Source organism: Eschrichtius robustus, chromosome 7 (assembly GCF_028021215.1).
Source record: "Eschrichtius robustus isolate mEscRob2 chromosome 7, mEscRob2.pri, whole genome shotgun sequence".
Classification (NCBI taxonomy): Eukaryota; Metazoa; Chordata; class Mammalia; order Artiodactyla; family Eschrichtiidae; genus Eschrichtius; species Eschrichtius robustus.
Window position 1 is genome coordinate 13,698,074 of NC_090830.1, and position 13,881 is coordinate 13,711,954.

The 13,881-nt window shown below is 58.5% G+C and overlaps 1 protein-coding gene across 3 annotated transcripts in view; it reads right to left on the minus strand.

The window, feature by feature from the left end:
- Positions 1–8,734: 8,734 nt before the first annotated feature.
- Positions 8,735–13,881, minus strand: part of TRIM67 (tripartite motif containing 67) — a 48,993-nt gene continuing 43,846 nt past the window's right edge. For all 3 annotated transcript variants that reach the window (XM_068548850.1, XM_068548849.1, XM_068548848.1), the window contains 4 exons: positions 13,355–13,493; positions 11,952–12,255; positions 9,948–10,110; positions 8,735–8,800 (listed from right to left, as the gene is read on the minus strand). In XM_068548850.1, coding sequence (XP_068404951.1) covers positions 8,735–8,800; positions 9,948–10,110; positions 11,952–12,255; positions 13,355–13,493 — 672 coding nt within the window. The remainder of the gene's footprint in view (positions 8,801–9,947; positions 10,111–11,951; positions 12,256–13,354; positions 13,494–13,881) is intronic.

The window sequence follows — 13,881 nt, forward strand, 5'->3', positions numbered from 1 at the left end:
AATCTACTTTGTAAGAATGTGTATAAATAAAATACAACTTTTGTGGTAAAAATGACCATGACTATTAAATAACGCAACAGATGAGTTAAGCAAATGTTATCTCCTTCTAAGTCGTCACCTGGGGTAATCATACATATATTTTTAAATAATATTGCCCATGTTGAAAGTGTCTGGAACTTCTCAAAGCTTGTGGAACTTTAAAAAAAAAAAGGTCTTCAATTTTGTTTTGTTTTGTTTTTCATTGCCAAAAAATTCAGATCCAAGCCTAACAAATAATAAAGTTTTGGTGAAAACAGAGGGGTACTTCTCACTGCTGGCTGACTTTCTTAAGTGACTCATACATTGACTCTGAAGGCATTGCCATTGTTCAAAATATGCTTTGAATTGAAGCAAAATTGGAAATGTTTTATTAAATTAAAACACTGTAATTGTTTTACTTTTCAGGTTCATTTTGAAAGGCAGTATTCGTTAGGGTGTATATTTTGGCAGTTTTTAAGAGGGACTTTTTAAGAAGGTGTAGAAGATCCCAAATATGGCAAAAGCCCTAGGAAAAATCTCAGGAGCTGGAAATAACCTACTGGAGTGGACACCGGACCCGTTTAACTCCCTTTCTTTATCTGCAGGGAGCCGGGAAACCTAGCGGCTCCACCTCACCCCACCTCCCATGAGCTTCAGTGGCTCAGATAACTGAGCACTTGGCCCGGCTCTGGACCAGAGCCCCAGGCTAGTCAATTCTGGAAAAGCATGCAAATTCCTAGTATAAATTGCTTACCTTGTTTTTGTTTCACCTTTTAAATACTTACAGAGCAGTTTTGTGACCACTGGGTGCTCTGGAACCACCCAGAGGTCTAGAGGCTACAAGCAACCTGCACGGTAAGGACTGATGATCACGCATAAGACTGTTCTTTTATCTGCCTCTTGATGAGGCTCCTTCAGCCAGGATAGAAGCGGAGAGAAGTGACAAGGGAAAAGGTTCTTCGTGGAAGACAAGGGGCGTCCGGCTGCAGCCACAGAGGGAGGAGCCCTGGCCTGGGTGCGCTGGGTAAGAGCCTCGTCGTGGTCTCTTCCATACTCACCGCCCTCCCCCCTTCGCAGAGCGTCTCCCCGGTCGTGGACACATCGCATGGATCGGTCCTGGTGCCACGCGACACTCCCGCCTGCCCTTGCTCCCGGTGGCCCGCTTGGGGAACTCGAGGTTCCCGTCCCCAGAACCCTTGGCCTTGTGGACCTAGAGCCCCTACTTTGCAAAGAGGGAAGCAGAGAGCACAGCTGTGTCCCCCTGAACTGAGGCTGTTGCCTGCGCGAGAAGAGACACCACCTCGCGGGGGTGATTGGGCCTGACCAGCGAGAGTAGGTGGGGCTGCCGGCGCCCAGGGGCCAGGGAGGAGTCAGTCTGCGCCCAGGTGGTCACCCAGGCATCTCTAGTACTCCCTGTCCCCAGTGTCGGTGGTGAACAGACAAGTGCCGGAACCCTGGACTGCGAAGGGCCCGGAGAGCTGAGGCTCAGGTCCTCCCCGCCCGCCCACAGGAGATGAGGGTCTGAAGCAGGTGCTGGGCGAGGGCGGAGGGGGTCTAGGATGAGGAGGAGAGGGCGCTGACGGTGAGTGTCTGGGCAGCGCCAGGCCCGGCGAGCCTTCCTCGGCGCAGCTCCCCTTGCTGGGGCTCTGGAGGAGCTTCTGCCCAGGCTTCAGGGAGGCGCAGATGGGTGGCACGGGGGGGTGGGCCGGTGGGCCCTGCGATGTCCCCCGCAGACCCCCCCGTCGGAAGTACGGACTCGGTCCCTCTGCTGCCCTGAGTGCTGAGCACACAGCCTTCGGCGGCCAGCGCTCTTCAGGGACTGCCCGCCCCCTTCCCGTGGTGGCCACGGGCAGCGATGATTGACCTGAGGGTATTATTTTTCTTATTTTTAAATATTTATTTATTTTAAATTTATTTGGCTGCACGGGGTCTTAGTTGCAGCATGCAGACTCTTAGTTGCGGCACGCATGCGGGATCTAGTTCCCCGACCAGGGATTGAACCGGGCTCCCCTGCATTGGGAGCGCGGAGCCCTAGCCACTGGACCACCAGGGAAGTCCTGATGTGAGGGTGTTCAAGCCCAGGCTTGTCATCCCAACTCTGGACGACTCCAGTTGAGGTGTGAGGCCCTCGCTGAGTCTCCCTTGGCCTGATTCCGCTTCCTTCTCTTTGTGTTGATGCCAAGAGCTCTCTCCAAGGGACGTCCTGCCCTCTGCTCTCAGAGTCTGCAACTGCCCCCGACCCTGCTGAACCACTCGGTGGTCTGGCAGGCGGCTGATGGCTGAGGCCAGGTCCTGGGCTGGGGTGGGGCACGGGAGATGGCTGCTCTTGGGGAGCATAAATTGAGGAAAGTTAAGAAGGGACAGAGTTTTCAGTCAGACACCAGGCTTGGTCTGTGGGTGAAGGGGCTGGTCAGTCTCCTTCATGCTCCCAGGTCACTTAGGACGTTTCCCCCAAATCTTTGCTTCCACTGTAACCCATGATCGACTTTTCATATGTGAATTTATCTTTAACCATATGTTAACTTATCAATTTCCAGCCTTATTACCTCTTGCAAAAATGAATTCCATGGACTGCTTGAGATGGTACCTTATAAAAGAGAGTCAAATGTAATCACTTCACGATTTCCTGGGTGCACGCTGCAGAAGCACATTGACCTTGGGGTCCCTCCACCCTGCCCCACAGTCTCTGCCCCATCCAGCTGGCACTTAGGCCGCTTTGGAGAGAGGCAGATCTTGCCGCTGAGCAGTAATCACAGACCATACCCTGTCTTTCAGCTGTTGGCAGTGTCAAAAGAATTTATTTCAAATCTCCTTAAGACTGTGGTAAAACTCAGGTTTTCCAAAAGGCAATACACGAAGTTCAACCAACCCCCAAGGACCAGAAAACACAGTGTCTGCAATTCAAAAAATACAAATGCTTGGGATACCAATACAAAAATTAGAAAAAGGTTGCATACCTTCCCCCCACTTCCCTCCTCCGTGTTTCCAGTTGAACGTGAACACCGATGGGACCAGGAGCTGCCACCAAATGCCAACAGCTCCCAACAGAAAGTGGATGCGGTGGGGGAGGGATGGGGGAAGGGAGAGGGCGGGGGAAAGAAAGACAGGAGGATGGAGGTTCTGTCGACAGCCGAAACAAGGACACAAAGCTTTTTGTTACTCTTAAAATTCCTTTGCCAACGTTAAACACACATCTCTCATGCTTGATACAACAGTTTAGTGCGAAAGCAGCGATTCTACATCATGCATTTCACGTTTTCTGCTTTGCTCGCTCTGCACTTCCTCTTGGTGCTGAGCAACCCCGGGGTCTGGGCCGTCCGGCCACCAGGTGAGGAGTCGAAAAGGCCCTCCCCAGGCCGCAGCCTCCCCCAGGAAGCATCCGCCACGCTCCTGCGTCCACAGCCGCAAGCAGTCACTTTTCCGCACCTGAAGCCTGTCTTGGACTCTCCTTGGAGGCTTCCTGAGGGCCTGGCCTGGGGACCAGTGCCCACCTTGCTGGCCCGAGAGTCCCCTGGGTCTCCCGGGACCCGGCCAGGCAGCCCCCGCCCTGTGGGAGCCGCGCCCTTTGAGAGAAGGCGATGCCTCCCGCGGCTTAGAGATTTGCCTGGACTCTCAGCTCCCACCTCCTGACTCGAGGCGTCATGGTTCATCGCGAAAGCCAGGAGCCCCCCTTACCGGGTAGCGCAAGTGAGTCCCAGCCTGTGATGAGAGCAGCCCCGCCGCCTAACCGGCCTTCCACGCTTAGACGCTGGTTTTCAAAGCCGCTCCCTCTGCTGAGATCTTTGGAAACAGAGGAGACACACCATCGGCTGGGGGACCCCTCAGATACTAGAACTAAGGTAACCAAGGAGGCAGGAAGGCGGTCACTCTCCTTGCATGTTTCAAGGGGGTCTCTGCCTGCAGACGCCTTTGGGGACACTGCCGCGTAGCCTGCTGACGGCTCCTCTGCTCTGACAGTGGGAACAGCTGCTGTGTTGCTCTCTCTGTGCTCACGTGAAGCCGGTTTTACCCCCTCGTGGCCAGGCAGCTGTGTAATCAACACGTGCTCCTGGTCACAAGAGGCTTGGGTGGAAGACACTGGTCAGAGAATGCTCGGGAAGGTCACCGCACGTCCTCTGAATGTGAACTCTTAGCCTGGACTCCATAGATGAAATGCGCCACTTTCTTCTGTAAGGAGCGTTCTCCTGTGTTCCTCACAGCACACCAGACGAGGTAGGTTAGTGTGGCCGCTCCCACGTTCAGGCGGGGAGACTGAGGCACAGAAACACTGAAGAGATTTGGCCGCACCGGTACCAGGTTAAAGGAGAGGCGTTTCTGAGGGCTGAGCCTGGTCTCCTGCCCCAAACTGACTCTTCACTGTCTTAGAGTCCGTTTAAAGTTAAAGCTGTGGATCAAGGAATGTGACCAATGAATAGCTCCTGGCTCACTTGCAGAAGAAAAGCCGAGATTTCCCAGGACCTGCATAGGCCTTGAATAGCTTTTTTTTTTTTTTTTTTTAACATCTTTATTGGAGTATAATTGCTTTACAATGGTGTGTTAGTTTCTGCTTTATAACAAAGTGAATCAGTTATACGCCTTGAATAGCTTTTTGATGATACCTGATTAGATTTTTTTTGACCAGCTGAAGGCCACACCCCTCCGAAGTTCCTTCCAGTCAAAAGTGGAAGGCAAAAAGCGGGCAGGCAAAAACACAGGTAAGGAGTTTTGCTTTCTAGGAATGAGGGTGGGTTGGGGACATTTGGGGAATACAGAGTGGGACCTGACGGATTGGCTTCTGTGAGAGGCTCCCCTCATTTTACCGACCTGCCCCACCTGGCAGGACACTGCAGACCTGGGAAAGCCTGCTCGTGGGTGTCGAGATGAAGCCCCCAGCCTCGCGGTACAGGCTTTCCGGGGACCCCAGTGTGGACGCCTCACGCGTCACTCTACGTATGGGCGCGTGACAGACTGCCAGCATAACCCGGTGGTTCCCAGCCAGGGAGTCTGCAGACACTTTTACCTGTCACGGCTAATTTGGGGCGTTACTGGCATCTAGTGAGTCAGGGCCGCTTCTCAACATCCTGTAGTGCACAGGGCAGGAGCCCACAACAGAGAAATATCCCTGTCACCCTCGCCCACCGTGCCAAATGTCAATAGTGCTGAGGCTGAGAACTCCTGGCATCGCCCATGGTCTTGGGATGGTGTTTTTCAGCATTCGCAGGCTGAGTCCCCTGGGGCTGTATCCACGCTCCCGACCTCACAGCCAGCAGGCGCCCTGGGACCAGCGGCAGCTTCCTGTACGAGCGGCCTACTCGCCTGCTCTGAAACCCGCCTTCTCAGGGGACCAAGCCTTTCAGTTGCAACTAGAATTAAGGCTTAAAAGCAAATATCCCTGGAAGAAGCACACATAGATCCTGCGTCCTGGTCGTTTCCTGAGTGCTCTGGTAGGCAGAGGGCAGGGGAACCAGAGACGTGGGGCAGTCCTGGGCGCTAAGAGCGAGGAGGATGGACGTGTCCCCATCGCTCTCTGAACCCCTGTTCTGCCCAGGCTCGCGCCGTAAGCATGACCCTGCCCAGTGTCGGTGGGCCACAGGGCGCCTGAGGTTGCTGTCGAAACTACAGATACGTACGTATAGGGCTGAAGGCTCAGCCTATAACTATCTACAGTTTTATAGTTTTTAGGTGAGTCACTTTGTGGGTCAGGATGACTGATGCCCGCTTTAATTGGAATTGTTGTTTTCCCAAACAGGACAGGGGGAAGCCGGGCTGTGTGTAATGTCTTACCTTGCTTTGAATTAGGAGCTAGGATGTTATGCAGTGAAATGCTATTGGATAATTTTTAAAGAGATTAATTCTAAAAGGAAAGGCATACACTTGGACCAGACTGGCTCACTAGCAAAGAACAAACTGCAGAACTACGTTGCCGGGGGGTGCGTTATTTACAATGTAATGGAACTTGACACTTTAAATTACTTTGAATTCCTTTCTCACCGAGACCGCTTGATAGACGAATACCAAGGTATCCGTCAGCCAGCCCGACCAAAGCATCATCTTGATATCATTTTTATGTACAAACATGTCACCGCATTGTAAAGGAACGGGGAATTCGATGGCAGATGAGAAGCCCGTGACCTGTCGCTTCTACTCTGAATCCCAGGCTTCTCGAGAGGGTGACCCAAGGCCACGAGTTGTTGACGAGTCCCTTCTTCAGTCTGCTGGTTCCTCGAGAACACAAGTGTGCAGCACGGACCTGCCTTCTCCCTGAGGTCCGTTCTGGTTTCTAGAAGGTGTTTTGTGCTGAGGACAGGAGAGGTGGCTGTAGGACAGCCTGACGCGGTCCCCAGTATCAGCCGTATTGCTTCTGGGCCCCTGGAGGAGCTGGGAAAGGCACGTGCTCACCGGTTCCGCACTCACAGCCCCTCTGGGCCGCCGCGGCCGTGGGGAGAGAGTCCCGGCGGCTTCTCTCTGAGCCGCAGGTCATGTTCTCCCTAAAGAGGCCTCCCGTCTCCCTTTCCCATCTCCCTCTGACCCAGGTGCTGGCTCTCCGAAGGCCGGTACCAAGTCCAGGCTGATGTCCAGGAGCTCCTCCCCAAAGATGCAGGGCCAGGGCCGCATGGTCACCCGGCTTCCGTGATTCTGGGAGCTCCCCAGCCTTTCACCCAGACTCCACCCAAAAGAGCCACTTCCGCCGGCCGGTCCCACAAGCTCATCTTTCCCAAAAGACATTTCCCAAAGCCGACGCATCTGGCCCTGCCGGCCACGGCTCCCTCAGCTCCGGGAAGGCTGTGCCTCCTCTGGTTCCTCCAACCTTCAGGAACCTTCCGCACCCTCCAAGCCGAGGCCACCGGGGCCGTGGCCCAGGAGTGAGACGGAAGGGCAGTGGCAGCGGAGACGGGACAGGCGGCTGCGCGGATGGGGACCTGGCAGCCGGGGTGCCAGGCCGTGCGCATCACCTGCTGGGCTCCTGCCGGGGCTTCGGGTCGGGATGCGGAGCACCTCGGGGTGCCCTGGGAACCACCCGCCGGACGAGGAGGACGGGGCAAGACCTCGACTGCACCGAGCAGGTGGTTGGCAGGAGCTGGGCGGCCGGGGCTTGAACACAGCACCAGGCGGCTCCTGCAGACGCGGGGCAGCCGGCCTCGCAGGCCAGCCCTGCGGGCGCGGCCGGACAGGCAGCCTTCCGTCCGGGAGCGGGGGCTTGAGGTAGGATTGTCGGATCTGCTGAATAGAGGGTAGGATTTGCACAGCACTGGCCGGGCTGACTCGGAAAGCAAGTGCAGTGTCTAAACAAGCAGGTAGAACTGAGTAAACACAGTTGGTGCCGGTTTCCGGGCTAAGTTTTATAAAAATCCAACCCAGCAAATAGACAAGTTACCCCTCGACCTCAAAAATAATGCTTGATAAAATATATTCTTTTAAAAAGGAGAGAGAAAGGCGTACTACGAGTTGGAGATGGAGGCGGTGGAGGACGAGGAAGAAGAGACGGGGGAGGAGGGGGAGGGGCTCCGGGGCCAGGACGGTGGCCGGCTCCGGGCTCAGACCCTGCGGCGGGCTCTTTCTGAGACGCGGACTCAAGGCAGAAGGTTAGCGTTCCCGGCAGGCAGGGGAGAGCTCACCCCAGAGCCCCGCCCTGGCCACATGGGCTCTGCACACCCAGGCTGGCGGGCAAGCAGGGAGACCAGGAACATGATGTTGTCATCTGTTTCCTGCCTTCTGCAGAGTCCTGCCCGCCCCGTCAGGGCAGAGCCTCCCCTGCCATCGGGGCCACTTCTTGCTCTCATGATGCTTTCACGTTGACAGTAGCTGGTCTCAAGGTGAAGGTGGACTGAGTATGAGAGAATTCCCCAGGGTCTCCCATCTCATACGCTCGTGAGTCTGAGAGCCTCCGAGCTCGGAAGAGTAACTCAGGTTCGCAGCTAACTTCGTGGGGAGTCAGCTCCCGAAAAAAGCCATCACCACGTGGAGACTCAGCACATACTGATTCAGATTGCAGTGTTTTCTTTTGTGTTTAAGAACCGAGTGAATGAATTGTAGCAGACTGGTGTGTGTGTGTGTGTGTGTGTGTGTGTGTGTGAAAGAGAGAGAGAGAGACAGAGACAGAGAGGTTGGTGGATTAATGAAGGACCTAAGGAAACTATTTTAAAAAGTTCTCAACAGTTCAACGAGAGCGGCAAAGATCATGATGAATGATTAACATCCCTCTCTATCCATCCTGGATTAGGTCTGCAAGTGGCATAACGTACTGAAGGCTCCAGAACCGAAAAGCTAAAGGATAACAACGTTTCCTGGCAAAGATGGGAACCTGCACCCTTGGTTCTCGAAGGAGCGGAGTCCAGCAAAGACTTGACGCTGAGGCCACGAGATTCCCGAGCGTCCCCCTGCCGCCTGCTCTCAGGATTCACGGCTCAGAGCCTGCTCTCCTCTTGCCCCCCAAAAGACAAGCTTTGAAATCGGAAGGCAGGAAACAAAATGAAACCCCGAACACTTCCTTGCTCCCTTGAGAAAGGTTCCTCTTCGTATTTGCGACGGCGGGTGGAATGAGGGGAAACACACACCCGTGTTCACCACCGACAGGGGCCGCAGTGAGCACAGCCTGCAGATCATTCTCCGTCCCCCAAAGAAAGCGGGCCTCTAAGATGCTCAATGGCTGCTGGGTTGCACCCAAGTTGTGGCTGTGCTGCCCTCGGGGTCATGTGAGTGCAGTGAGGGACAGCCGTGCAGAGCAGGGCCTGGGAGGCTAGTTGCCCGACAGCTTTGGCCGCCCCAGGTTGGTTGGCACTTCCAATCCCGTGTGCAGGGTGACCTGGAAGAGAAGGTGCGGTGAGCGAGGGCAGGAGCTGCCGCCCGTGAACCCTGAGCGCCGAGAGCTCAGCAGCTGCGCCGGCCTCTGCTCCGGGATCCCCACAGGCAGCAGCCCGCCTTCTCCGCGCTGTCGAGTCTGCTGTTTATCATGCTCGGCCTCACTAACATCCGGCCCAGGAGTCTGCCCCGAGTCTTTGCCTCTTTCCTCACACTGCCCCAGCTGCCAGGAGCCCCGGCGAGGCTGACGCTCTTTTACAGTCGGGGGACTGGGGCTCCGGGTTTATACTCGTTTCTGCTTTCTTTCCATGGCCCTCTTGCCTTTCCTGCATCTGTTCTATTAACCCTGTGGAAGAGCAGCCCATATTTCAGGCTGCCCCAAAGCCCTTTTGCAAGGACTGGACGTACAAATCAATCAATAAGTGACAGTATTCAGGGTGACTGGGCACCACGAAGCAGGCCTCTGCCCCCCACCCCATATACCTCCCGGGGGGAGGAGCAGCGTGCCAGAAACAAAGGCTGGCACCCTGTTCCACGCTGCCCTCCAAGCTTCCCTCACACCCTCACCGGGCTCCCATTTCGCCTCTGTGTGTGTCGGGCCTCCTGGGCCGGCGGTACCTCCCCGGCGCCCAGGACTGGGCCCGGCCCTGAGGGGCTGCCTGCTTCACGCAGGAGCCAGAGGGGCAGGGAGGGTGAGAGGGAACCCTTAGGAGAGGTCCCGCCTCAGTTCAGTCTCTCCTCTCGGGGGAAAGCCACGTGGAGGCCCAGCACACCCCGGGCCATGGGGGCCCACGCCGGGCAGGGGCACCGACCTTCCTCTCTCCCAGAACGTGGAAGCAGGACGTGCCTCCCTCCTTCTCCCTCCCTGGCCCTCTCCACCCTGCTTGTCACCCGCCCCCTTCGCACCCCGCCCCGAAGCCGCCACCTAGAGCCTCTGCTCGTTTCAAGCGGACAAGCAAGTAAACATCGTGCCGGAGAGGAGCGTCTCCAGGGGATGCCCAGGTGGGCCGGTAGGTAAGCTCCCTGCCTGGGCGGCACCGCGGGCGTCTCCTTTAGAGCCCCCTTTGCCCGGCGCACTTTGGAGGCCCACGGGCAGCGGGGCCGGGGCCGGGGGGCGGCAGACGGGCCCCGGCCCGGAGGGCGCGTGGTACCTGCACGTTGCGGTTGAGGCTGAGGGCCGGCATGAAGACCCCGTCCACGTGGCTGAAGGCCGTAGGGCCCTGCTGCTGCCCGTTGATGAAGAAGGTCAGGGTGTGCTCGTTCAGGTCCAGCAGCACGCCCACGGTGGCCCCCTTGCACACGCCGCCTTCCGTCCTGGGAAGAGGAGCCCGGCACGTAGGTGAGGACGGGAGATCACCGAAAGGATGCTGGGGATACCCTCGCCTAGAAACACAGCCCCCGCGGCGGGGCAGGGCGCTGGCCGCCCCACGGTGACCCGCGGCGGGGCACAGGGCGTGCGTCGTGACGCTCCTGGCACCTGCTGCGAGGCTCCGTTTCGTGGTGGCTGGGATTCGCCTCCACCGGGCGGGGCCGGTCCTTAGGCGGGCAGCACCAGGCGGCCGACGGACCGTCCCGTCCCGTCCCGTCCCGTCCCGTCCCGTGGCTGGGGCTGAGGTCGGCCGGCCTTGACACTGGCTGCTCTGCTCGGATCACCAAACCATCCTTGTCCTTTCCTGCCTGGGCATGAGCTGGTCAGCGGGAGGCTGATGGTGGGCTGGGAGCACGCGAAACGGCGAGGAGCGCTCGCTGGGTGTTTTCAGAGGGCGGGTTTCCCGGAGGATGAGCCGGGGCCCAGGGCAGGAGCCCGCCGGTGGGGAAGGGAACTGGCAGAGGGCCTGTTGGTGCTGTTCAGATGCTGACCACCAGGTGGCGGTAGTGACCCGCCTGAGGCACCGGCGTGAGTCCCGCCCAAGCGGCAGCCTCCCCCGGGGTCCCCCGGCCCACCCCCGTCCGCTCCGCCTCGCCCCTGCCCCCCGGAACTGGAGCCGGCATCCTGAGTTAAACCCTGACACCGCCTCTAATGAGCCCTGTGACTTGGGCATCAGCCTTAAGCCGCAATCTCGTAATGTGCAAAATGGCGATCACACTCGCACTTTCCCGGGGCCCAGATGGAATCGTAGGACCCGGGGGCTTCCCACAGCATGGGGCACGAAGAGAAAGCTCCGCACCTGCCCCCTCTTGTTACGCCCGTCCCAGTGTATCTGGGCGCCTGCGTGGCCTAAGCAAGTAGAGGCGGAGCTGGTGGGCCTGGCCTCGGCCCCTGCGCGGTCCGTGAGCAGGCAGCCCGCAGCGCCCGCGCAGAGCTGCCTCTGGAGAGACGGCCACTGCCAGTGAAAAGGCAGATGGGAGGGGTCCGATCGGCCTCCATCGCCCCCCCCCCCCCCCACGCCGAGGATCCTCAGGCAAGTCCCTGCCCCAGACCAGGACCCCTGGTGCCATTTGCAGGAGCTGCAGATGGGCCCAGAGCACCGAGAGCCCCCAGAGCTGACCTTGCCCAGCGCTGGCGTGCAGGGAGGTCGGCCTCTCGGGGCCCTTCGCCTCTCCCCGCTGGGGAGAAGGCCCTCAGCAGACTGGGAAGGAAACCCCACAGCAGGGAGGCAGCTCCGAGGGTCACAGCCCTCCACTTGTGGGTTCCTTGGCCAGGGCAGCCCCAGAGGGCCCGTCCCCCCAGCATGGGAGTTTCCCGTGTCCAGCCTGGTGACACCACTGCCAGGGCGGGGCTCAGGGTGAGGCAGTGCTGGGGGTGCCCGGGACAGAGCCACCAGCAAGGAGTGCCCCAAGGGTGCCGCACCTCCCGCCAGGCTGATTCACAGCCCTGCTGGGCTGACGGGTGTGGAGGAAAGCAGAGCCGAGGCCGGAGGAGAACCAGAGCCGAGGGGAGGCCTGCACACCCGCTGGCTCTGCTCTGCTCTAGACTCTGTCCAATTCCCCCCTCTGCGCTGCGGGCCAGCGCTCGCTTCTCCCTGGAAGCTGGACGCCAAAGTGGCCGAAGACACTGCCCGCCATCCCGACCCCGGCACGTGGGAACAGCAGGAGGACCCTCAGCCCTAAGCCCCGCGTCGGGGAGGCCGGGGGCTCGCGCACCTGTTGGTGCGGGCGCTCCTCCCTCAGCCCTAAGCGCCGCGACGGGGAGGCCGGGGGGGGGGCTCGCGCACCTGTTGGTGTGGGAGCTGCAGTGCATGAACCAGCTGCGCTTGCTGTCCACGTACATGGCCCAGGCCTTGTCGTCCTTGCCCAGCATCGTGTCCTTGACCACGCTGGCCCGTGCCACCCCGAAGGCGGGGTCCGGGTGGTTGTCATAGCGGTCCACGTGCAGTTCCCAGTAGTGCACGCCCTTGGAGAAGGCCGCCGTGCCCAGCACCACCCGGTCATCGTAGCTGCTGCAGGTGGCCGTCTGGTTGTCATTGGATAAAATGATGTCCCGGTGCCCAGAGTTGGGGTCAAACGTGAACCAGGCCACTGGAAAGGAAGGGGCGAGAGGGGCAGGGTGAGTGGCAGCCTGTGACCTGGGCTCGGAGACACAGACTCACCGGCATCTCTCAGGAAGTGGGCACCCGGTGTCGAGTGTCCTCCCCTGTGCGATTCACACACACACACACAGACACACACTCACACTCACGTTCCCTCCTCTGTGTTCATCCAAGGTCCCAATCCCATGAACCCAACCTCGCCAAGGAACACAGACATTCAGGCCCCCAGTCTACATGCTTTCGTGGAATCTTGGTTTCTAAGCCCCTCCTGCACGCTTCGGGCACTGTTAAGAGTGAGGGGGAGTAGATATCCAGACCCCACCTCGTGGGAGGGGGATTTGAGACGCAGAGGGGTGAAGCGAGGTCACCAAAGGTCCAGAGCTCCAGGCTGCGCTTCACAGCCCGCTGGCAGGTGAGGGCCCCCCGTGGGCACCCAGCTGGTGAGCCCATCCCGGGGCGAAAAGCATCATCTGCTCCCTTCCCTGGGAGACAGCCCAGGCTGTCATGTGTTCCTCAGGGAGGTCAGAGGATGTGCTGGGATAAACAGTGACGCTAAACACAGGGCTGGCACTGTCCTGGGACCCCTACATCATCCCTCAACGCTAAGGACTCAGATGATCAAAATCCCGCGGAATGTCGACGTGCTCTTGTGGCCTGAAACCTGAAAGGCTGAAGCGCGGTGGGCACGCCTCAGATCTGAGCCCTCGCGCTGGGTATTCGAGGGATAGGTTCCTCCCTGGCAGCCACGTGCCTTCTCTTCTCTGGGACCGTCCTACCCGCTCTCGGCCCCTCGGAAGTGGGAGTTTAGCCTCCCTGTGCCTCTCAACTCCTAGCCTCCCTTCCCAGCTCCAGCAAATGGGGAGAAGGAGTGTCTCTTTCCTTCGTGGCTGGGGGGGCAGGGAGGTGAGGCATGGAGCCAGGTGAGCGGAGCAGGGGCGGGGCTGGAAGACACAGACTCACCTCTTTCCTCCACTCCCTCACGCTCCCTCAGGAGCAGCTCACAGATTTCCCTTGTCTGTCTGCCCATCTGTGGGATGAAATGTGGGTTGGGCCTGAATCTGTTTCCCCCGAGACACCCCAGGGCTCACCGTCGGACGTCTGCAGGACGACGGTCTTACTGTAGGGCCCGACGCCAGAGGAGTTGAAAGCCTTGACCCTGGCATTGTAGGTGCTGTTGAAGTGAAGGCCGTCGATGGTGCACAGGGTCTCCTTGCCGACGTATACCTCCTGGAAGAGACCCAGACGGCTCGTCAGGCGCCTCCGTTATGTGGAAAATTTCTCTTAGCCACACGGTGAGGGCAAGAGTGCTAGCATCCCAATGGAGTTGTTAATAAGGAGATTTTGGACACGTGGGGGCCGAGCCTCAGGCCACGTCCAAGTTGGACACAAACCCTTCCTACTGGCTGATGGGCCCTCTCCTGTGAAGGTATGAGGTGCAGTAGCCGGGATGCTGCCCGAGACCGTCCTGCCTCCGCAGAGGAGAGGCCGGATGGACGGGACTCTGGAGTCCGGGAGTGGGGCTGCAGAAAACCCCACGTCCTTCTCGGTTGGAGCAAGAGGAGATTATTGGTTTCCAGTGGGAAATTAAGTTAGAAAACATGGACTAAGCATCTAA